The sequence below is a fragment of the Papio anubis genome, chromosome 13 (assembly GCF_008728515.1).
Source record: "Papio anubis isolate 15944 chromosome 13, Panubis1.0, whole genome shotgun sequence".
NCBI lineage: Eukaryota > Metazoa > Chordata > Mammalia > Primates > Cercopithecidae > Papio > Papio anubis.
The window spans coordinates 45,109,591-45,134,442 of NC_044988.1; the positions used below are offsets into that span (position 1 = coordinate 45,109,591).

At 34.0% G+C, this 24,852-nt stretch overlaps 1 protein-coding gene across 6 annotated transcripts in view; it reads left to right on the plus strand.

The window, feature by feature from the left end:
• Positions 1-24,852, plus strand: part of CCDC171 (coiled-coil domain containing 171) — a 501,053-nt gene that overhangs the window by 443,974 nt on the left and 32,227 nt on the right. For all 6 annotated transcript variants that reach the window (XM_031654260.1, XM_031654264.1, XM_031654261.1 and 3 more), the window contains one exon: positions 851-1,003. In XM_031654260.1, coding sequence (XP_031510120.1) covers positions 851-1,003 — 153 coding nt within the window. The remainder of the gene's footprint in view (positions 1-850; positions 1,004-24,852) is intronic.

A 24,852-nucleotide genomic window follows, 5' to 3' on the forward strand; every position in this document is an offset into this window, starting at 1 on the left:
GTCTACCATTATACTAAGTTGTGGCTATTGTAGGAACATTTTTCTTATAAACAATATAATATTTTTGAAAATGTCTTTGAAATATGGGATTTATTTTGCTATATTTGAGTTATTTTGAAAGCCTTTTAAAAAAAGGCATAATAGTATCCTGTACTTAAAATTCATTACAAATTGCTTTAGAAGAAAAAGTCTATAAAATATTATTAAAGTGTGATCCAACAATTCCCTAAATGTGGTACTGTTTAGAGGAGATAATAAGTTACCAGAACTTGCTTATGTTAATTGTTTTATTATGTATAGTCCAGTGTGACGGCATTTCTGTGTTACATGAATCAACATAATTATACTTTTCTTACAAAATGGGAATCACATTTACTCTTAAAAATCACAAGATTATTTTAACTCCTTTTGTTTCAAAACATTTGTTTTTTAGGTGGATTAAAAATTTTACTAACCCAGCTTATTTTGAAATATCTTGTTCGTATACCCATTAAGATTGCACCTCTCTTAAGATTGAAATTTAGGTCAAATTACAACTTGAATTTAACTTTACTACAGAAAATAACCATGCCATCTTTTGAAACCACATTCTAAATTTTAAGCACAATAGATCAAAGTACATCTTATTTAAATAAATACTCTGGAATGAAGTCTCAATTATTTTCTCACAAACTTTCTTAAAATAGTCACTGTTCTCAATATAAAATGTGAAGTTTAGCTTTATTATTTTAAAGAAAGATGAAAAGTTGTTTATTTTAAAATTTTAATGGTTTTGCTTTCAAATTATGGAAATTCTCCTTTGGGGACATATTTATTTGAATTATATGTGACATTATTTTTATTTCTTAAGGCTATGATTAAAAGTTTCATGGATGTCTACCAGCTTGCAAGCACTAGAATCACAACATTAGAGAAGGAAATGACATCTCATCGAAGTCACATCGCGGCCTTAAAATCAGAACTTCACACAGCTTGTTTACGTGAAAATGCAAGTTTACAATCAGTAAGTCCTTGTTATAATTTTTATAACTCCTTGAATCTTGGGTTACGTTTACATTTATGTTTTTAATGTTCATAAGATCATTTGCCAATATATGTAATTTAGGGTAAATGATCAAGTGACATAAAATTATTTGTGTGGAGAAAAATTTGACGGAAGAAAAGCAATTAATTTTTTCATGGTATTATGTATAAAGATATGCATATTGTTATCAATGCTAAAACACTACATCAAGATTCCTTTGTGTTTGGCAGTGCAGCTGACAGTTGGATTTGGCAGTATGCATAGTTAAAGCTTGCAACTGTCTGAAGATTCAGTGTGTCCCATTAAGACAGAATATTATTAATTATGCGTATAACCAAAATGGTAATTAGAACATGTGATTATTCTCTGTAGAAAACTAGACTTATCCATAATACATGCCTAGCTAAAGATGCATGTTGTGATTCATCTATATGATTAAAATTCAGTTTCAGCAGCTATTTTCATGTCTTAAAATTTTAGCCCATGATGAAATTTGGGCTCACGTAACACTAAAAAAAAAAAAAAAAAAAAAAAAAATTCTACACTTGAAATATATGTTTGGGGAGTTTTAAAAAATGAATGTTTTGTGACATAAAGGAATAAGTAAACATTTAAACTTTCCCTCAAAAGGCTGATATGTCAACAGTAGATTCACAAAGTTACAAATAATTGGAATGTCTTTTTAATTTTTTTTTGGTTTGATTACAGTGACTTATAAAGAAAAACAGTATCATTTTGCTGTTCAGCTATTGACCCACTTCAAATGCTACATTCAACAGAAAAACAGTGTTAAAACAAATAGATGCATGGCTGTGGTCTGCTTCCTCACCTTCTGGTCTTAGCTCAAGTGCCAGCGTCCAAATAAAGCCTTTGTAACTAGGGTATTCAAAATCACAACCATGAACCCTCCCTGCCCTCTGAAAAGCTCTCTGTCTCTCTCTGTTTCTCTTTTGCCCCATATTTCCTGTCTACCTTCCACCTTTCTTATTTTATTTTTTTCCCTCTAGCAGTTATCATCAAACTGACATATGGTGCATTTTATTTATTTGCTTATTGTTTGTTTGCTCCTTCCTCAGTAGAATGTAGGTTCCATAAAGAAAAGCAATTTTCAGTGTTTACTTCATTTCTGTGAAGACATTCCAGTTCCAAGAGCAGTCTGGCTCATAGTAGGTACTCAATAAATATTTATTGAGTGAAAAGTGCGAGTAATTTATCCAATAAATGTAAAAAGGCGATTATTTGGGACCAGAGTTGTGAGTTCAGTTTTTAAAGTGACTTTGTTAATTTATTAATGAGAGATTAGTAAATTTAACCTCCACCAAGAGAAATTAAAATGAAGAGGAAACTTTTTAAAATTCTGGAATATCTAGAATTTATTCTAGCCTTTTTCACATTTCTTCTTGCTGTCTCTGATTTGATTGATTAATTTTACATTATACTGTTTAAGTTGTATCAGCTTTGTTGGGATGTACTATTGTTTATTACTTTTTACTATTATTTAATATGAAAACAATTACTTGTATTTTAAGAAGACGGAACTTGGTAAGGTGAGATTGTTTCTCCGTGGGTTCAGTTTTTACCAATTGTTATGCTACTGATACTTAATGAAAGTGTGTTTAATATACTTCACAATCATACCAAAACCCTACTTTTCAACATTTTTTCCCCTTTGAGCATATCCGCAGGATACACTCATCGTTTCATTTAGAAGAGGTGGTTCACCTGGTAGTGATTTTTCATCTCTAGAATGTGAAAAATTCCCCCAGGTGATTCTGATGTATCCTTTTAGGAAAATGCTGCCCAATTCCATGTCTGGACAGGATGTGTGCTCTCCTGTCTTTTCACTTAGTTCAGAATCACTGTTGTAAAAATAATAAACTTGTGTAATGGTTTTTATTTTTTGAAGATATTTGTATATGCATTTACTAACTTGAACTTTTTAAGAACTCTCTAAAGGAAGTAGAAAAACAAACCTTTGTCTTTGTATTTCATAGATGAGAGGCAATATTGTTTGCTGGGTAAGACCATGGGCTTTGGAGTTATATCCATTAGGAATACTATCAAGTGTAAGTCACAGAAAATCTGACTAGCACAATTTAAAAAACAGGGGAGTGCACATATCTCTTTGACCTACTGATTTCATTTCCTTTGGATATATACCCAGTTGTGGGATTGCTGGATCACATGATAGTTCTAGTTTTAATTTTTTGAGGAACCTTCATACTGTTTTCCATGACTGTACTAATTTACATTCCCACAACCAGCCTGTGCAAAGATTCCTTTTTCTCCATGTCTTCACTAACACTTATCTTTTGTTTTTTGTTAACAGCCATTGTAACAGGAGTGAGGTGATATCTCATTGTAGTTTCCATTTGCATTTCCCTGATGATTAGTGATATTGAGCATTTTTTCATATACAAGTCAATTTGTATATCTTCTTTTGAGAAATGTCTATTTAGATCTTTTACCCATGTTAAAAATCAGGTTATTAGTTTTCTTGCTATTGTTAGAGGTCCTTACATGTTTTGGATATTAATCCCTGTTACATGTATAGCTTGCAGATATTATCTTCACTTAACTGTGTTGATTGTTTCCTTTGCTGTGCAGAGCTTTTTAGTTTGATTTAATCCCATTTGTCTATTTTTGGTTTTATTGCATATAATTTTAAAGATCATTTCCCAAAAAATCATTGCCAGGAACAGTGGCATGGAGTTCCCCCCATGCTTTCTTCTAGTAGTTTCAGAGTTGTGATATCTGCACTCCTATGTTTATCACAGCACTGTTCACAATATGCCAAGATACATAATCAGCCTAAGTGTCCATCAATGGATGGATGGATGAAGGAAATGTGGTATATGTACACAATAAATATTATTCAGTCATAAAAAAGAACAAAATTTTGTCATTTACGACAACATGGATGAATCTGTAGGACATTATGTTAAATGAAATAAGCCAGGCATAGAAAAACAAATATTGCATCTCACTTATATGTAGAATCTAAAAAAGTAATCTCGTAGTAGAGAACAGATTGGTGGCTACCAGAGGCTGGAGTGGATACGGGAGAGAGAACAATGGGGAGATGTTGGTCAGAGAATATATAATTACAGTTAGATAGGAGAAATAAGTTCTAGATCTCTATTGTACAACATGGTGACTATAGTTAATAAATACATACTCTTGAAAAATGCAAAGAGTGGATTTTAAATGTTCCCACCATGAAAATGATACCTATGTGAGGTATTACATTTGTTAATTAGCTAGATTTAACAATTTTACAATGTATGTATACTTGAAAACATGTTGTACATGATAAATACATGCAATTTCATCTGTCAATTAAAAAATAGAGAACTTTTTTCTAACATCACAGGAAGTCTAGAAGTAGGTGTTTACTGTTACTAGTTTAGTGGCTCAACTTTTCTGTAATTTCTCTGCCACTCCGTCATTGTCATAAGATTGCAGCCTAGATCTAGGATTTGTAGTAACATTCAAGTCAGAAGGATGGGATAGCTTATATATATATGTGTAACTCAGTTATATATATGCCTCCAAAGGCATGTATGTAGACATATAGATATAGGTATATAGATAGATCTCTATACACACCTTAAAAGGCTTTTCCTTTTTAAAAACATATTTAATATTTATATATTTTAAAGAAGGGAAAATCTTCTAAAGAAGTTCCAAACAGGTTTCTGCTAATGTTCCAATAGCTGGAAATGGGTCATGTGATCACACGTAGCTGAAATAAGTCAAGCGACAAGGTAGTTAGGAAGGAGTGGGTATTGTGTTAACCAGTTAATAGTGTGTGCCATAGAAGTCAAATAAATTTGGATTCAGGTTCTAGTTCTATCAGTTGCTCACTATGTGGCTTGCATGTCAGGGCTTTCATCTGTAAAATGGGGACAATGATATTGTTACCTAATAGAGATGTTGGGCAGTCTAGTGAGAAGTGTTAAAGTACTTAGGACCTTGCGTCACACTTAGTCCCCCGCAAAATATGTCAGCTATTATTCTGATCACCATTATCTTGGCAGAAAGCAATTGGATTATACCACAGGAAAAGATTATTTACTAACCTAACTCTTTCAACTACCGATTTCATCATTTTATCCTGCTTCTTACTATAGCCTTGAGCATGTAACTCCTCTTCTTTGATCACCATTAGTATATTCCAATGACTGAGCTCTCTGCGCCTTTCTGCAGCCTGTTTTCCTCTCCTTTTATTTACACATTCTTTTTTTTTTAATTATTATTATTATTATACTTTTAAGTTCTAGGGTACATGTGCATAACGTGCAGGTTTGTTACATATGTATACTTGTGCCATGTTGCTGTGCTGCACCCATCAACTCGTCAGCACCCATCAACTCGTCATTTACATCACGTATAACTCCCAATGCCATCCCTCCCCCCTCCCCCCTCCCCATGATAGGCCCCGGTATGTGATGTTCCCCTTCCTGAGTCCAAGTGATCTCATTGTTCAGTTCCCACCTATGAGTGAGAACATGCGGTGTTTGGTTTTCTGTTCTTGCGATAGTTTGCTAAGAATGATGGTTTCCAGCTGCATCCATGTCTCTACAAAGGACACAAACTCATCCTTTTTTATGGCTGCATAGTATTCCATGGTGTATATGTGCCACATTTTCTTAATCCAGTCTGTCACTGATGGACATTTGGGTTGATTCCAAGTCTTTGTTATTGTGAATAGTGCCGCAATAAACATACGTGTGCATGTGTCTTTATAGCAGCATGATTTATAATCCTTTGGGTATATACCCAGTAATGAGATGGCTGGGTCATATGGTACATCTAGTTCTAGATCCTTGAGGAATCGCCATACTATTTACACATTCTTAAAAAGTCATCTATAGTTGCTTCTATATACTCACTTTCCATTTATCCTTGAACTTTGCTGCCATCTGACTTTTGAGTCTGTCATTCTGCTGAGACTGTTTTTTCCAAAGTCACCAATAATTTTATGCTTGTTCTATCCATTAGTTCCTTCCCATCCCTTTCAACTTTTATGCAACATCAGGCCTTTAGCTACTCCTTTCTTCTTTAAACAGTCATCTCGTTTGTTTCACACGTCCACTTTTGCTTTGTTGACTCCCAGGCCTCTTCTTACTTGTGCTCTGCCTTCTTTGTATTATTCTTTTCTTTATCTATTCAAAATTTATTGAGCATCTGCTTTTTGGTGGGCACAATTCTGTTCTTGGGGATATCACATGAACCAAAACAGACAATCCTTGTTCTCATGAACTTAAAATCTAGTCGTGGAATTATTTTTCATGTAATCACACTAAATAATGTGTAATTACTAACCAAAACAATGTACTGAAAGGAAAGAACTTAACTGATTATGAGTTTTTTAAACAATGGGGCTGCCCTAGACTAGGGTATGAGTACAACATTTTCAGAGTCAGTGATACTTGAGCTAGTGTCTGAAGATTGGGTAGGAATTATCCAATGGTGCAAAAGAACAGTGATCTAGATCAGGAAAAGGGGAGTGGTGACTCCTACAAAGTTTCTGTGATGGAAAGAAGAAACTGAGAAAGACTACTGTGGCTGGCGGAAGCAAGCAAAGGCAAGAGAGATCTAATATAAGAATGGTCTAGAGAAAAGGGCAGAGGTCAGACTTTGTTCTTTTTCCTAAGAGCAAGGGAAAACTCATCAAAAATTTTAAAAGGAGGAATGAGCTCAGAGTTGCATTTTAAAAAGGATCACTTTGGCTACAGTGTAAGGAGCCAGCTAGACATGAAGAACAAGAGAAAATGGTGTGCCTGAGACAATTCCTAGTTTTTTGCTTTTGGAAATGGATCAATGGTCTCATTTACTGACAAAGAAAACAATGGAATGGGGGGAATATTGTGAATTTAGTTTTGAGTACGTTGAGTTTGAGTTTCCCTTAATCTAATGTTTTGGAATATTAATATCCACCGACCTAGATGGTTTGAGCGTCAGGGACATATAGGTAGTACTTTGTACCGTCGCATCTGAAAAGCACTGAATGTGTGCTCATTTCTTTTCCTTTGGAACTTACACATCTCTGTGTTCCTTATTGCATAGACTATTTTCTACCTGTATTTAACAATATAGAAATAATCATTAAGTGGACATTATTTGAGGTATGGAGACAAAGGTGAATAAGACATGATCTCTGCGCTTGTGAGTTCCTCCTCTGGCTGGGGAAACAGAGACATACAAAAATAGACATATAAAAAATCTGTGGTTGCACAAATGAGTGAAGAGTACATTCTATCTAACATTGTTAGAAGAAAGTGCTGAGAAGATAATATATGTGTAGGAGTCTCTGAAGAATATATAGCAATTTGACACCTTGTAAAGTGGGAAGAACAATGAAAATATATATTTTATGTTGATTTGGGTCTTATGGATAGTGCATGTGTTTAATGGATGAAGTTATCACTTTCGTATAATAGGAAATATATTGTTATTTTAGTTCCATCCCCCCTCTTAATTAAAGCCACCCAACTCATCCAAACAGCCTGTACCCCGTGAGCCTTACTGCTTGCAGTAGTCATTCTAAACCTCACCTTCATTGGTTCCCAATCCATTCTTGCACCATCCAATTCTAGCTTTTTACTTTATAATCTGATTTGATTCCACTTCTGACCATTTTGTTCTGGATGGTCTTTTTTGGTCTCTCTAATATTTGTTATTTTGGCCACTCTCAAAACTCTATTAACCTGCTGTCTCCTCCAACACCCACTTCACCTGCCATTTTCCCCTTCTCACAGAGGCTTTAGCATCAGGCAGGCCTGGATGTACATTCTGGCACTGTTACTCATTAGCCATTAAAACACTCTAAGCATCAATTTTGATATTTGTAATAAGTAGATGAAAATTCCCACATTGTAGGGTTGTTATGAGGATGGAACAAAGATACAGTGTCTGGCATATTAGTAGGTGATCAATAAATGTTAGTTCTCTTATCTGTGTGTAAAAAGATTTTCTGAAAGTTATATATATTTCCTACAGCTAAGCTATACATATAACTTTAAGAAATATAAGTTAACTATGAGGAAATCCTTTTATTTGTAGGCAAAAGAACTAAAATAATCCTTATATCAGTGCTTTTAGCATATAAGTACTATATTACCATTACTTTTTGTTGTTATCACTTATTTAATGAATCAAGGCAGGTGATTACTTATTACTATCTTATCCAGCCCTTTCACCAGATAAAAAAATATTCATTATTAATCAAAAACATATGTCATGTCATTGTAATGCATATAAAGAGATTGATCATATTGTAAACATGAATAATTATCTTTAAAAACTATCCCTCTTTAGGTAACATTTTCAGGTTTTTTAGCAACACACAATAATAATGCTGGAGTTCATGTAAGATTTCTCATCAATTGTATACTTGCCAGTACTTTAACTTTTCCGGTATGTTGGTCTTTGGCCCATTAACTTAGGACTGCTCCAGAGCTTTTATCTTGAGTTATAATAACTACAAAAGGGCTTTGAGTAAAGAGCTTTTGAGTCCCATGCAGCCCAGTAGAGAACCGTACAGCAGTCAGAACCAATTACTTGTGGGTGTTTGGAGACCAGCACACCCACAGCTATGGAGAAACATGATACTTCAGTCTTGAAACATAGAATGCCAAACCCAAATACTTTGCTGTGAGTTATGATGCTGCAAACTACAGTATTGATTTGCTTCATTTCCACCGTATGTTTAAGCAGTATGTTTTTAATTTTACAGGACTTTATTTATGAGTAAATAATAAATTACAACTCGGAGGACCATTCCATTAGTGTCTTTGTGGGAGAAATATCTTTGCACGATTGTTCAGATTATGTCAGATTTGATACTTGTCAGGTGGTATTATATTGTTAATAAAGGTGAATTGTTTAGATATTTTGGTTCAGTTAAGATGAAAAAAAAAGAATCCTCTTTCTCTTAAGTTCAAAAATAATATTTCACCACATTTATTTTAGTTATATTTTATGGATAGCAGAGGGATCATTTGTTAATATTAGTGTTGTGTAGATAGAGAAACTGACACAGAATTCACGTATTTTTCTCCAGGTAAGTTGCTTCCACAAACATTCATATACCTTATCTTAGTTGATTATTGATATTCATTATTGAGTTTTTAGTCTTTAAGAATATTTTTTTGAAACAGCTGTTAGCCTTGACAATTTGTTGAGAGGCTATACAGTGCACTTCAGTGGTGTGAAGTACAGATTCTGGAGTTCAACTCCCTGACTTTTAGTTAGAAACCAATCAGATTACAAGCCAAGACCTCTGATTCCCTTTCAGGTGCTTTCCAGGGAGACAGCAATGTGGAATAAGACGAATCTTTACCATCGTGGCACTTCAGATATAGTGGAGAATACAACCATTGTACAAGTAATTAAAAGAGGGCTGTTAAAGTACAAGCCCAGGGTGCTTTCAGAGCATATAACTGAGGGACTTCACTTGGGCTTGGGTGAGGAAAGGCCTGCTTGAGGAATTGAAATCTCAGTTGAAAAAATGAAGATTAAGTCGGAGTTGACATGAGAAAGCATGGCAAGCTCAAGGGATTGCAAGATGTCTAACATGACTAAAGCAGAGTGGATTAGGTGGAGAATTGTGAGAAATGACACTGGAGGAGAAGGGGCCAGCTGTGTGGCATATAAGCTGTAATACGTTTCACTGTTTGAGAAACTCTCACTGTTATATCTCTGACAACTATGTTACAAAATATTTACTCCTTTTGCTTTATTTTCCTTACTCCAAATTTCGTTTTTTTCCTATTTGTTCTCACAATTCACCTGCATTTTATGTCATAACAGTGTTCATTTTATCCTTTTGCTAAATACTTCTTAGTTAGATTTTCATTAAATTCTCTCATATTTTTGTTGTGACTGCCAGCTCTGGCTTTTGGATACTAATAGAGCTGAATAAGGAAAACATAAAATATCAAAAACTGGACAGCCCAGTCAACATGCAAACATATATATTTTTTTGATCCTTGGCATACATGTCCAGACTTTTAAAGGTTTCTCATATTCTAGAAACTCAAGAGTTGTTTGTGTAGGAAACAGGGGCCTGGAGGTATTAATGCATATTCCAATGGCCTCATACCTTCTTTCTAGAATTTTGTTTTACGTAATGTAGTTTAAGAAGATCCGCTTTCATGATGGTGACTAACCCAAATCCTGATAGTGACTTTTGGGACATGACATAAATTTTATATTTATATAACTATAAGTATACATTCATATAATATGAAACATTATATGTTAGGGATATATTATTTTGCATATCAGTATAAGCATTAATATATAGTTCTATTCCACAGTGATGAAGTTTTACAAGGATGGAGCAAGAAGTGCCAGAATTAAAGTTTCAAAGTAATCAGTATAATTGATTAATAATTAAGTTGCACAAAATATGGATAGTAACTGGCAACATAATGCTGTGATTATTCCTATTAGGTTTTCAAAAAATGGCAAAAACTAAATATGCTTCTGAGTAACTCCCCTACTATTTTATCTTTTTTACTAAATTGAGTTCTTTAAGGGTTTTAATTACCTGTTAAACATTTGCACTTTGATTTTCTGCAAACACCTGAAATTCACTAAGGTCCCAAACTGAATACTTTTTTCAATACTTCCATGCCCTGGTTTTCCTAATTCTTCTTTGCCTACATTGCTTGTCTCAGAAATAACTGTCCACCTTGCAGCCCAAGGAAGATTCCTTAACTTTTGTTCCACTTTCCCTCTACCACCAATATTTAATCTATGGCTAAGCCTTACTGTTTCTACGACCACAGATCTCTTAGACCTATCCTCTTATTTCTATCTGCGTGGTCACATGACCATTTCCCTGGGCTATTGCAATGGTCTTCCATTAAGTTTTCTCATATCTAGTCTTTTTTCTTCTGTTCACTCTGCTACATTAGTGCCAGAGTTATCCTTCCAAAACACAGATATGGTCAGGTCATACCATTACTGAAAACATTTTCAAACTTTTAAAGATTTCTCGCATTCTAGAAACTCAAGAATTTTTTCTCTACAATTTCCCCATAATAAAGTATGAGTTTTTTACCATTGACATTCTGGCATATTCCGACTCCTTCTGGTTTTTTAGACCATTGTTCAATTGGCAGAAGAAGTAAGAGTTCCTTTGTTCTGATCATTTATCACTGTATCTACATGTCTGAGTTCTGTATAGTAGTCTGACTTATATAACCAATTAGTTGTGTATGTATTAGCATATTGTGAGTATTCGAGGTGATGTCTTAGTCATTTTTATAATCCATTGTTATGATCTGACTTTAATAAATGCTGGTTGATTTGAATTGAAATTAATTAGAAGAGCACTCCTTTCATAATATTTTTTCAACCTATACCTGTTATTGGACCTACACTTTGCACAAACCATGATTCCCTCCAAATATTTCCCACACCAAATTTTCTTTAATTTCCAACAAACTGTTTTGTATTATTCTGTATTAGCACTTAATGAAAATGAATAGAATAATCTACATATTCTTCATATGGTAAAATTTTAAGTAAATACTTTTAAATAATATACATTGGATGTTTCTTCTCACTACTTTTCCTAAAAAAAAAGAAAAGACAACACAAAATTATTTGCAACAAAGAAGAACATTCTTTTCAACATACCACTTAAATGATTTTGTCAGATATTTTGGCACCCCTACCTCTGTGTGTTTACATAGAGGTAGATATATGCAGACATAAAATAACCATTTTAATACCTTTTACTTACATGGTATATACTCAGTAAGTGTTTGTTAGTGACAATGATATACCAAGTTAAAATGAACTCTACTTAGGCCCAGCAAAAAGTAAGAGTTTGTGTTATTTCAGAAATAGAGTCTGACTTACATAATCAGTAGAAAGTTTATTTTCAAAAATGTATTTCCTTGAAGTCTTCCCTCATACTATATACAGAAATTAACTAAAAATGGATCAAAGGCCTATGTATAAGAGCTAAAACTCTAAAATTCTTTTTAAAAATTATGTTTTAAACTGACACATTGTAGTTGTACATATATCCAGGGTATAATTTGATGTTTTGATACTTATTTATATTGTATAATGATCCAGTCAGGGTAGTTAGTATATCCATAATCTCATGCATTTATCATTTATTTGTGGTGAGAACATTCAGAAGCCTCTCTTCTAGCTATTTTGTAATGTACAACATTTTACTGTTAACCATAGTCACATCCACGCAATAAACATTGGAGTGTAGATATCTCTGACCTACTGATTCTATTTGCTTTGGATATATACCCAGTAATGGTATTTCTGGGTCATATGGTAGTTCTATTTTTAACATTTTGAGGAAACTCTGTACTGTTTTCCATTAATAGCTATACTACTTTACAACCCTAACAACAGTGTGTAAGTGTTCCCTTTTTCTCTACATCCCTACCAACATTTATTTTCTTTTGCCTTTTTGGTAATAATGATTCTAACTGAAATGAGATGATATCTCATTGTGGTTTTGATTCGTATTTCCCTGATGATTAGTGATGTTGAGCATTTTTTCATATGCCTGTTATCTGCTTGTATGTCTTCTTTTGAGAAATGTCTATTGAGATCTTTTGCCTACTTTTGAATTGGGTTTTTATTTTATTTTATTTTATTTTATTTTTTTGCTGTTGAGTTGTTTAGTTCCTTATGAATTCTGGATATTAGCCCTTTGAGAGATGTATAGTTTACTATATTTTCTGCCATTATGTAAGTTGTCTCTTTACTCTGTCAGTCGTTTCCTTTGCTGTGCAAAAGCTGTTTAGTTTGATGTAATCACATTTGTCCATTTTTGCTTTTGTTGCCTGTACTTTTGAGGTCTTACTTGAAAAACCCTTGCCCAACCCAGTGTCACAAAGCATTTCTCATATGTTTTCTTCTAGTGCTGTCATAGCTTTGCATTTTACATTTAAGTCTGTAATCCATTTGGAGTTGATTTTTGGATATGGCAAGAGGTAGGGGGTCTAATGCCATTCTTTTACGTGTGGATAGTTAGTTTTCCCAGTACCATTTATTGAAGAGATTGTCCTTCCCCCAGTGTGTGTGCTTAGCACCTTAGGTGTCTGAATTTATTTCTGGGTTCTCTGTTGTGTTCCATTGGTCTATGTGTCTGTTTTTATGCCAGTACCATGCTGTTTTGCTTACTATAGCTTTATAGCATATTTTGAAGTCAAGTAGTGTGATGCCTGCAGATTTGTTTTATTTGTTCAGGATTGTTTTGGCTATTCAGGGTTTTTGTGTATGTATGTGGTTCCACATGAATTTTAGGATTTTTTTTTTCTATTTCTGTGAAGAATGTCATAGGTCTTTTGATAGGGACTGCATTACACCTGTAGATTGCTTTGGGCAGTATGGCCATTTTAACAATATTAATTCTTCAAATCCATGAATACGAGATATCTTTTCATTTATTTGTATCCTCTTCACTTTCTCTTGTTAAAATTTTGTAGTGTTCAGTATAGAGATTTTTCACATCTTTGGTTGCATTGCTTCATAGATATCTTACTTTTTTGTAGCTATTATAAATGGAATTATTTTCTTGATTTCTTTTTCAGATAGTTTACTATTTGGATATAAAAATGCTGATGATTTTTAATATTGATTTTGTATCTTGAAACTTTACTGAGTTCATTTATTAGTTGTGATAGTTTTTTTGGTGGAGTTTTTGGGGTTTTCTATGTATAAGATCATGTTTTCTGCAAACAGGGACGACTTGACGTCTTCCTTTTCAATTTAGGTGCCTTTTGTTTCTTTCTCTTGCATAATTGCTATGGCTAGGACTTCCAGTACTATGTTGAATAGAAGTAGTGAATGTGAGTGTCCTTGTTTTCTTCCTGATTTTAGTGGAAAAACATTTTCCTCATGCAATATGATGTTAACTATGGGTTTCCCATAATGTCTTTATTGTTTTGAGGTACATACCTTCTATTCCTCACTTGTTGAGAGCCTTTTATCATGACAGATGTTGAATTTTGTCATCCTTTTTCTGTGTCTGTTGAAATGATCATATAGTTTTTGTCCTTATGTTAATGTGGTATATCAGTTATGGATTTGTGTATATTAAACCATCCTTGCATCCCCATGATGAATTCCATGATGTACTACTTTACAACCCTAACAACAGTGTGTAAGCGTTCCCTTTTCCTCCACATACCTACCAACATTTGTTTTCTTTTGCCTTTTTGGTAATAATGATTCTAACTGAAATGAGATGATATCTCATTGTGGTTTTGATTTGCATTTCCCTGATGATTAATGATGTTGAGCATTTTTTTTCATATGCCTGTTGTCAACTTGTATGTCTTCTTTTGAGAATTGTCTGTTCGGGTCTTTTGCCTGTTTTTGAATTGGGTTATTTTTATTTTATTTTATTTTATTTTTGCTGTTGAGTTGTTTGAGTTCCTTATAAATTCTGGATATTATCCCTTTGAGAGATGTATAGTTTACTGTATTTTCTGCCATTCCATGATCATTCATTTGATCACAGTGAATAATTTCTTTAATATGCTGTTGAGTTTGGTTTGATAGTATCTTGTTGGGAAAGTTTGCCTCTATGTTCATCAGGAATATTGGCCTGTAGTTTTTTTTTTTTTTTTTTTTTTTTTTTTTTTTTTTTTTTTTTTTTGTCTGTGTGTCCTTGTGCAATTTTGGAATCAAGATAATGCTGACCTTATAAACTGAATTTAAAAGTATTTTCTCTTCTTCAATTTTCTGGACTAGTTTGAGTAGAATTTTTATTTCTTCTTCTTTAAATGTTAGATAGATTTCAGCAGTAAAGCCATCATGTCCTGAACTTTTCTTTGATGGAAGATGTTTTATTACTGATTCAATTTCCTAACTTGTTTTTGGTCTATTCAGATTTTCTATTTCTTCATAATTTAATCTTCGAAGGTTGTATGTGTCCAGGCATTTATCCATTTCTTCTCTGTGATCAAATTTGTTGGTATAATTATTCATAGTAGTCTCTTATGATCCTTTATATTTCTGTGGTATCAATTGTGATGTCTTCTTTTTCATCTCTGCTATTATTTTTTTTTCTCTTTTTCTTAGTCTTGCTGAAGGTTTGCCAATTTACTTTTTCAAAAAACCAATGCTTCAGTTTATTAATCTTTTAAATTATTTTTCTTAGTCTCACTTTTAAAAATTATTTCCATCCTTCTACCAATTCTGGGCTTAGTTCGTTCTTGTTTTTCTAGTTCCTGGAGGTGCATCATTGGGTTGCTTATTAGAAATCTTTCTTCTTTTTTAAGGTAGGTGTTTATTGCTACAAGCTTCCCTGCAAGAATGGCTTTTGCTGTGTCTTGATGTGTTTCCATTCTCGTTTGTCTCAGGAAATTTAAAATTTCCCTCTTAATTTTCTTTAACCCTTACCTCACACTATATACAAAAATTAAGTCAAAATGGATTTAAAAACCTACATATAAGGTCTAAAACTATAAAATTATTAGTAAAACACATACCAGTAAATCTCCATGAGCTTGGATTTGGCAACAGATTCTTAGATATGACACCAAAAGGATAAGTGACAAAAGAAAAATAATAAATTGGACTTCTTCAAAATTAAAAGCATGGAAAGACTCTATCAAGACAGTGAAAAGAAAACCCATAGAATGGGAAAAAGTATTTATAATTATATATCTGATTAATACCTAATATCTATACTATACAAATAACTCTTACAACTCAACAACAAAAATACATCTAATTTTTTAAAAATCTCAGAGAACTTGAACAGCTAATTCTCCATAGAATATATACAAATGCTTTGGGAGGCTGAGGCAGGAGGATCGCTTGAGGCCAGGGAGACCAGCCTGGATAGTATAGTGAGACCCTATCTCTACAAAAACTAAAAAAGATTAGCTGGGCATGTTGGCATGTGCTTGTAGTCCTGGCTACACGAGAGGCCAAGGTGAGATGATTGCTTGAGCCCAGGAGTTCAAGGCTGCAGTGAGCTGTGATAATGCCACTGCACTCCAGCCTGGGCAACTGTGTAAGACCCTGTCTCAAAAAAAAAAAAAAAAAAAAAGGAATAAAATAAAAAAAAGAGAAATGCAAATCAAAACCACAGCGAGATACCACTTTACACCTACTAGGATGGTCATAATTAAAGGAAGATAACAAGTATTGTAAGGATATAGAGAAATTGGAACCCCTATACATTGCTGATGGGAATATAAAGTTGTAAACCACTGTGAAAAATGATTCCTCAATAAGTTAAACTTGGAGTTACCGTATGACTCAGCAAATTTACTCCTACATATGTACCCCAAATAATTGAAAACAGGTATTCATACAAATACTTGTATCCAAATGTTTATAGCAGCACTATTTACAAAGCCAAAAGGTAGAAACAACTCAAATGTGCATCAGTTGATGAATGGGTAAATGGCCATTCATCCATGATCCATACATGCAGACCATGGACTAATAATATAATTCAGCAATAAGAAGGAATGAAGCACTGATAACGTGTTACAACACAGATGCACTGTGAAATCATTATGCTAAATGAAAGAAGCCACACACAAAAGGCCACATTTGTATGATTCCATTTTATATGGAATATCCAGAATAGGCAAATCCATGGAGACAAGAAAGCACATTAGTGGTTGACTCACATAATGAGTGACTGCTTAATGGGTGTGGAATTTCATTCTAGGGTGATGAAAAGGTTCTGGAACTACATGATAGTGATGATGGCACAATGTTGTAAATGTTCCTGATTCCATTGAATTGTACACTTTAAAATTGCAAAACTAGTAAATTTTATGTGTGTTTTACCTCATTAAAATATTTCTTTTAGTTCTTGGGTGGTGTAGGATAGGCAGGTAGATTGTTGCTTACACAGGATGGCAATATGTTGTAGTGGAAAGAGCATGAAAGAGACTGAGAGGAAATTTGGGTTCTAGAGCAAACTTTACTATTGACTCACCTCAAAGCTTTGGGAAATAAATTGTGCTCTCTCCCTGGGTCTTGGTTTTTCTGGCTATAAAATGAAGGGTTGCTATTTCATGAAATCTAAATTCCCTGTCAGCTTTAAAATTCTTCAATTGAAGTTACAAATATTGATTTTGAATCCAAGATTCTAACTATGTTTTGTCTTGTTCTTGTGTCAGTTTACAACAATAGAATAAGTGTGTTTCTAAAATTATAATAAAATTATATGTTGAATTTGGTTATATTCAACATATAATGTAAATGTAACCCATTTACAAATGTATACCAGTTATGTAAATCTCACAATGTGACTTGTAACTAGGTAGTCAATAAATCCCCAAAGTAATAAAAAAATGTAATAGCGTATTTGTAAGGAGTATTTCCTTTTTTTATGCAACATTTTTTGATACTTAATATGTTAGGAATGTGAACTTTTAACTCATCAGACTATTGTAACATATTTGAAAATTATAGTAATTTGATTAAAATGTTGCCTATAAGGCAAAAGGCTTAGTTAATAGAATCCATATGTAATTAAAATGCAGAACTAAATGTAATCAGACTCCAGTGACTAGTGCCTTCATATTGATAGTTTTACAATGGCCTCTGGGGTTGAAAGTTTAAATGTTACAGAATGTAACAACATTGCAGAAAACAACTTAGGCTGGCAATTTAGCTGTTTGAAAGTCATCAACAAAATTACTTGATAAGATGTGACTTTCACATTCTAGATTCTCATCATTTCATGAATAGGTACTGTTGGCAGGTGGTAGAAGCACAAGACTAGTGTGCCAGTGGAGGACTATGCTCTGCAGCACTGTTGTATAAGCAGATCCAGATGAAGGTCCCTGCTAGAAGCCAAGCCACTGCCTTCTTTTCTTTTTTCTTTCTTAATAACAGAGTTGCTTAATTTGGGTGAATTCATTTGAATCATATGAAAGTTATAGACACAACACTATGCACCAAGCCACAAAAAAAAAGTTAATTTTTTTTTCTGGAACTTAAAAAAATTATTTTCTCTGGACAGTTTTAAGAGTTGACATCCTGTGTTAGAGTTCTCTAATCATCACCAGCACAATTTACAATCAGAACACACAGAGAGCCAGTTCAGACCAGCTCATCTGTTGATCTTGGCAGAGACCCTTCATTTCAGTGTGTGCAGCTGCCACTTGAGAGTTGAGGGGACTCAGCAGAGAGCGAGAGGAGGGTGGGATGCAAGGCTGGTCAAGGCATGAACACTTGGGCCTGCTCCATTTCAACAGTTGTATGTTGCTTAAAAAAATAGTCTTTTTTATTATACTGCCTCCCCGCCTCCCCTTAACCTGAAATTAAACGAGGACCTCTCATGAGCCACTGCGCTCCAGGCATAAGAAATTGTAATGTCTGGCTTCCAGAAACTGTCCCGTCAAAATGTGCTTCTGATTAGGTGGCTTAATTACAGCTGTGAAAACAATGTTGATTTAGGCCTCAAGATTCCAGGGCATGTCAACCGTTATTAGCTAACCTTGGACTGAATCCATCATTTTAAAACTCTGTACCACTAAAGTCACCCCGTTTGACAACTTTTTATTTAGGTGGAAAGATTGCCAGAAGCAACACATTTTACGCAAAATATTGTTCAGTGCACAATTTCAACTGCAACACCATTAGTGGACATTAAAGAGATAGTTAACTTTGCACTTTATCAAGAACAAGGAAGTGCTGTTTATAAAAACAGTAAGTTTTGAATCGTATTTTTAAAGAGTTGACTGACATAAGAATTAATTTTAATTCCTTTAATTCAGTTTTATTTCAAATCCAGCATGTTGGTTTAACCACCCAATTTTATTACACCTAAATTTTCCTGACAGTTTCATTTGCTGTTAGGAAATAAAATTGTAATTTTTTCAACATGGGAAATAATGGTTAGTTTAAAAAATGTTGTGTTTGAAACTGCCTTTGCCTCAAGCTGGTCCAGACACAACCTCAGTTTACTTTTGGAAGGAAATGAACCTCATTAAATAGTTTTAAATATTTTAATATAAGTAAATTTTTTCATAGTGAGAAAGCTTATTAGACTCATGTATTTACACCTTCCAGGGAAGTAAAAGTTGTAATAATTAGATGATTCCAATGCTTTAGAATTTTCTATACAATTGTCTCTGGTATAAATATGATAACTATATATTGCAAGTAGTTCCAATTCCATTGTATTTTCAATGTCTAAAATTCCCCTTATATACTATGAATAATTTTTGTCAGCAGTTTTAAAGTGGACATTATTTTAAAAGACATTACTAAAAAGCACATTGGGGAGTTGAACAACAAACATAAAGAGTCATAATTCTCATTATAACTTTGGAATAAAGTTTTGCTTGAAAATGCAGAATTTATGCCAAGCTGAATACCTAAGAGAGAGAGAGCTAAATGATTTCTTTAAAATGAAATCTCCCACACCCAAGACATTAAATACAGTGACGTGGGTGGTCAAGGCACATCTTTTTCTACTGGGTAAACTCATTGAGTATTTAACTCCCTCACTCTGAATCATGTATGGACAAGGAAACTTTTGTCCAAGTTGAGTTAAGAGTTAATACATAGATAATTAATTGTAAGGAATGGATGGGTGAAAAGATGGATTGGTAATACAGTATGTATGTCTTAAAAGAGAAAGAGGAGCAACTTATTCAAAATAGAGAACAAATTGGTAATCCCATAATCTAAATAATATCAGTAACACCTAATTGCCAGATACTGAAGAGACACTTTACACCCATTACCTACCTCATCTATTATTTAATTTAATCTTTATACCAGTCTTATGAGGGAAATGTTATTTCCTCATATTGCAGATGAGGCAACTCAGTCCCAGAAAGAGTATGTAATTTGCTCAGTATCATGCTGTTTGGGTCTAGATTGGAACCCCTATGTGTGTGTTCAAAACCCATGCTCTAAACTAAAGATAGGAATAGATTTTCTTTTTGAAAATGAATTCCAGGTTATGAAATAGTGGGGAAAAATTAAGAATGACCACGTTTACATGGAGTGTGCCTTACTCTGTGTATACACTATTAATAGAGAAGTGCATTTAAGCTTAAATAAAAGTTTTACAGTTTTCTATGAGAAAAACCCTAATTTTTTTCTTTTAAAAAATGACTGTATATAAAGACTGACAAATTCACTGGGTTTGTGGTTAAGGCCTTTTACCTAGAACAAAAGGATCTTCCTCTTTCGTTTTGAAGTTACTTTATGCACAGAGAATTGAAAGTGTACATCCTTCCATGTTAGACTGGTTTGAAGTTTGGATATATTGCGTTTGTTCTTAAGATTCTATGTTAGCTGAGAAATTGGGAAGAAATAGCTGTCTTTCCCAGAACTTTGGCTTAGGGCATACTTTGATAGAATCTGAATTCAGCTTATTCTTTTGGATATTCTTTTGTTCTCAATGTTTGCCTGACACCAATTGGAAAGATACCCTTCCAGAATGTAAAGGGCCAACTAAGGTTACAGGACTTTATTTTTCTAGTCTCTACCACTTTATTTTTGATGAGTTCTACTAAAAATATGAATTTGTTTGAAAAAAATGCCATATGGGTTGTATGCACAATAGACTTTATTTAATTTTTTCATGATAAAATGATTGTCTGGATATATCATTCTGTGGTGGCTTATGACTTAATTTTAAATGATCTTTTATTAAATAATATATTATAGATTATAGATTCTTATGATTATAATTATGTACACCCTAGCTGGTTTTGCCTCTTCTTGATAATATAACCTTTTTTTTGAGAAAAGAAAATGGCCCAAGAAGGAGTTTTGAAGAATTATATCTACACCTATTTATATCTCTCTACTGTATCCAAATAGATAATATCCGTATAGATATAAATATTCTCACTATTTCATGGTATTATACTATTTTGGCTATGGAGTAATCACTTTTTAATATCTTAATTCATGTACTTATATATTCTGATTCATAATTATTTTCATACAGAATCCTCCAGTTGTAGAAATATGGTATTTATCCTACACAGATGAAAAAAAAGGAAAGAAAATCCTGCAGAATATTTGAAGTCAGATTGTTGAAACAATTCAACTTTTATAAGTTCACATAGTTTGCTTTTTTTTAATGGCACTGCTAATAAAGGACATCAGGTGTATATAATTCTTCTCAGCAATGATTCAAAAGAGTTTAAATTGGTCACCATTTCAATAACAAAAATGCATGAAAAAGTATAGGGTAGTTATTTATTAGAAGCAGCCATTAAGTAAATCTCACAGTCTTGTTTATCTCTATCTCATATGGATCCCTCAGGCTGGGAGTGGGGGAAGCCTAGAGAAAAGAATTTTTAATCCCACCACTTCCCCAAGCAGAGTGACTTTACTTTTATGTCATTTAGAAATTAAATTTTGGAATAAGATTTCATGTAATAAATGCATTCTGCTACTTAAAAATTTGGAAGCTCTAGTCCATCCTGGAATAACTGCTCTGTTAAATAAGTAGTTATTGGAGACGCCCCACAACAACTGATCTGTTAAAAAAGTAGTTTAATATGTCGTAGAGTATCAATTACATACTCAAGGCAAAAAATAATGAAAAAGGAAGGATAATTTCATGATAACTTCTACACTTTGTAAAATTATTTTATTTGTTTCATGACTGCTTGAAAACCTGAAAATTTAATACTTGTTTTTGTTTCTTCCAACAAAAACATGTTTGCTTTATTCAATGCGTACACTTTTTTTGGCACTACTTGGTACAGATCTTGATTATTAATGCCATACAACTTTATATCATTTGTTTATGGAAGACAAGCAATATGCATAATTTTGCTAAAAGTGTAAATTATCTTTGAAATAATAAAATATATGTAAGTATATGTTTTATAGTCTGTATTTCATATTTGACCTTTATAAACTTAATGAGTAAAGCCCTTTTTTTTTTTTTTTTTCCTTGGAGGAGTTTCACTCTGTTGCCCAGGCTGGAGTGCAGTGGCGCAATCTTGGCTCACTGCAACCTCTGTCTCCCAGGTTCAAGCGATTCTCCTGCCTCAGCCTCCCAAGTAGCTGGGACTACAGGCACGTGCCACCATGCCCGGCTAATTTTTGTATTTTTAGTAGAGATGGGGTTTCACTATGTTAGCCAGGCTGGTCTCAAACTCCTGACCTCATGATCTGCCCGCCTCGGCCTCCCTAAGTGCTGGGATTACAGGTGTGAGCCACCACACCCGGCCTTAAAGACTTTTCTTAATAATATACTGAAGCATGGATTTCCCACCCATAGTATTTGATATACTTGTAGAACTCAGAATCTTATCTACTTAAGCTGCAAGTCAGTTAAGGTCATTTCTCTTTTTCAATGATTGAAGGGAATTTACCAGGGAAAGGAAGGACACTGGTAACTGACTTGACTTCCCAGCTTCCCACATAAGGAAGGATATACACAGTAATTTTTTAATGAGAATAAGGGTTCGGTCCCTTTGCACAAAGTCAAACTTGCAGAGCAAATGTGGGAACCAACAACGATGTAAAAAGGTAGTAATCTATCAAACATCTCACTAATTTTCTCTCTCCATCTTCCTCACCACAACTTATACATAGTCACTGTTACTATAGCTTTATCTCCTCAATATTTCTACCCTTTATTTTTGAGGTACAGAGAAATTGAAGGAATATGCTCCTAATTTTGTGTGGTGGAAAGCAAACTGGACTGTGGAGTCAAGAGCTAAGAACTTGCGTCTAGTCCCAGCTACTCAAGAAGATCAGGAGAATTGCTCGAGCCTAGGAGTTCAAGACGAACCTGGGCAACCTAGTGAGACCCTATCTCAACAAAACAAAACAAAACAAAACAAACATAGAGTTAAGAAGTTAATCTTCTTACTGCCAACATTAGCTATATGACCTTGGGTGATTAACCTCTCTGGCAGTTCCCACGACTGTAAAAGGAGGAGATTGGACTAGATAATCTCTAAGGTGCCTTCTAGTACTAAACAAGTGTTTTCCCATTCACTTCATTATTATTTCTGTCATAACCTTCCATGCCACTTAAAAATGTCCCTCTCAGGGCCTTGTGCCACCTAAGTGTTACCTCCTCCAGCCGGCAGGCTATTCCAGAGGATTCAGATCATTAACAACAGTAATAGCATATGTTTGAGTCTCTGTTTTTTAGAATAACAAACAAAGTGAGTGTTTAAATATTTAAAGATTTTCACCTTTGAAATTGAATATTTAGCAGTCCGGAATGCATAGAAAAGTTCGTGTATTGCTTAATGGAGCTCACCAGTAGTGATTTAATACTTGGTTAACTTATTACTTTGTTTAACACTTCTGGACACCATTGTGATTTTAACCATTTACACAGTTTAAACTTGTTTTCATTCTTATTCACATTTAATTTGCACCCATAATATACCATTGGATAGATAGGAAACATCTAAAAAAACACTGAGTTTGAAATTCAGTGATAATAAGGAACCTCAAAAAAGATAATTAGGGTAATTTACCTCAGTCTTCAACAGATCCACAAGTTCCATTCATCGGATCAAAATTCTTATACCAACGCTTGATATTTTTAATGTTTTAAAGCCAGTGTTAAGAAGAGAGAATTGTGATAACTTTATTCAGATTGGCTGTACATTTATTGAAAATCAAGTGCTACACTCTTCACAATAGCAAAGACTTGGAACCAACCCAAATGTCCATCAGTGATAGACTGGATTAAGAAAATGTGGCACATATACACCATGGAATACTGTGCAGCCATAAAAAAGGATGAATTCGTGCCCTTTGTAGGGACATGGATGAAGCTGGGAACCATCATTCTGAGCAAACTATCGCAAGGACAGAAAACCAAACACCGCATGTTCTCACTCATAGGTGGGAATTGAACAATAAGATCACTTGGACACAGGAAGAGGAACATCACACACCAGGGCCTGTCATGGGGTTGGGGGAGCGGGGAGGGATTGCATTAGGAGAAATACCTAACGTAAATGACGAGTTAATGGGTGCAGCACAACATGGCACATGTATACATATGTAATAAACCTGTGCATTGTGCACATGTACCCTAGAACTTAAAATATAATTAAAAACAAGAAAGAAAATCAAGTGCTACAATATATAATTTGAAAAAAGTGCTAGACAGTAGCAGTCTGAAACCCTTTTAACTAGCCATTTAGAAACAACATACACAATATTATATAAAAGAAGACAATTCATTTTTAAGCATAAAATGCAAAGAACTAATATAAGGTTACCAGTTAAAAGGGTTACTGAGCTATTAATTTGTTTTTAAAATTAGTTTGTTTTTACTTAAATTCACGTTTTATTATTTAAAAAAGCACACATTGACCACATTGCTTTTTAACATGTTCAGCCACATTTGAATTCTTTTTCTTTTTAAATATACCACGCTCTCCCCCATGAGCCTTTATATATATGCTGATTTCTTGCTTGGAATAGTATTTTCAACTTCTCACCTACTTGATTTTTTCCCAAGTTTTTTTTTGTTTGTTTGTTTGTTTTTTTGAGATGGAGTCTTGCTCTGTCGCCCGGGCTGTAGTACAGTGGCCGGATCTTGGCTCACTGCAACCTCCGCCTCCCGAGTTTACGCCATTCTCCTGCCTCAGCCTCCTGTGTGGCTGGGACTACAGGCGCCCGCCACCTCACCCGGCTAGTTTTTTGTGTTTTTTAGTAGAGCCGGGGTTTCACCGTGTTAGCTAGGATGGTCTTGATCTCCTGACCTCGTGATCCGCCCGTCTCGGCCTCCCAAAGTGCTGGGATTACAGGCTTGAGCCACCGCGCCCGGCCGATTTTTTCCCAAGTTTTTAATCCCAAGTCTCTCCCCCAAACATCCTGTTGTATAATTATGA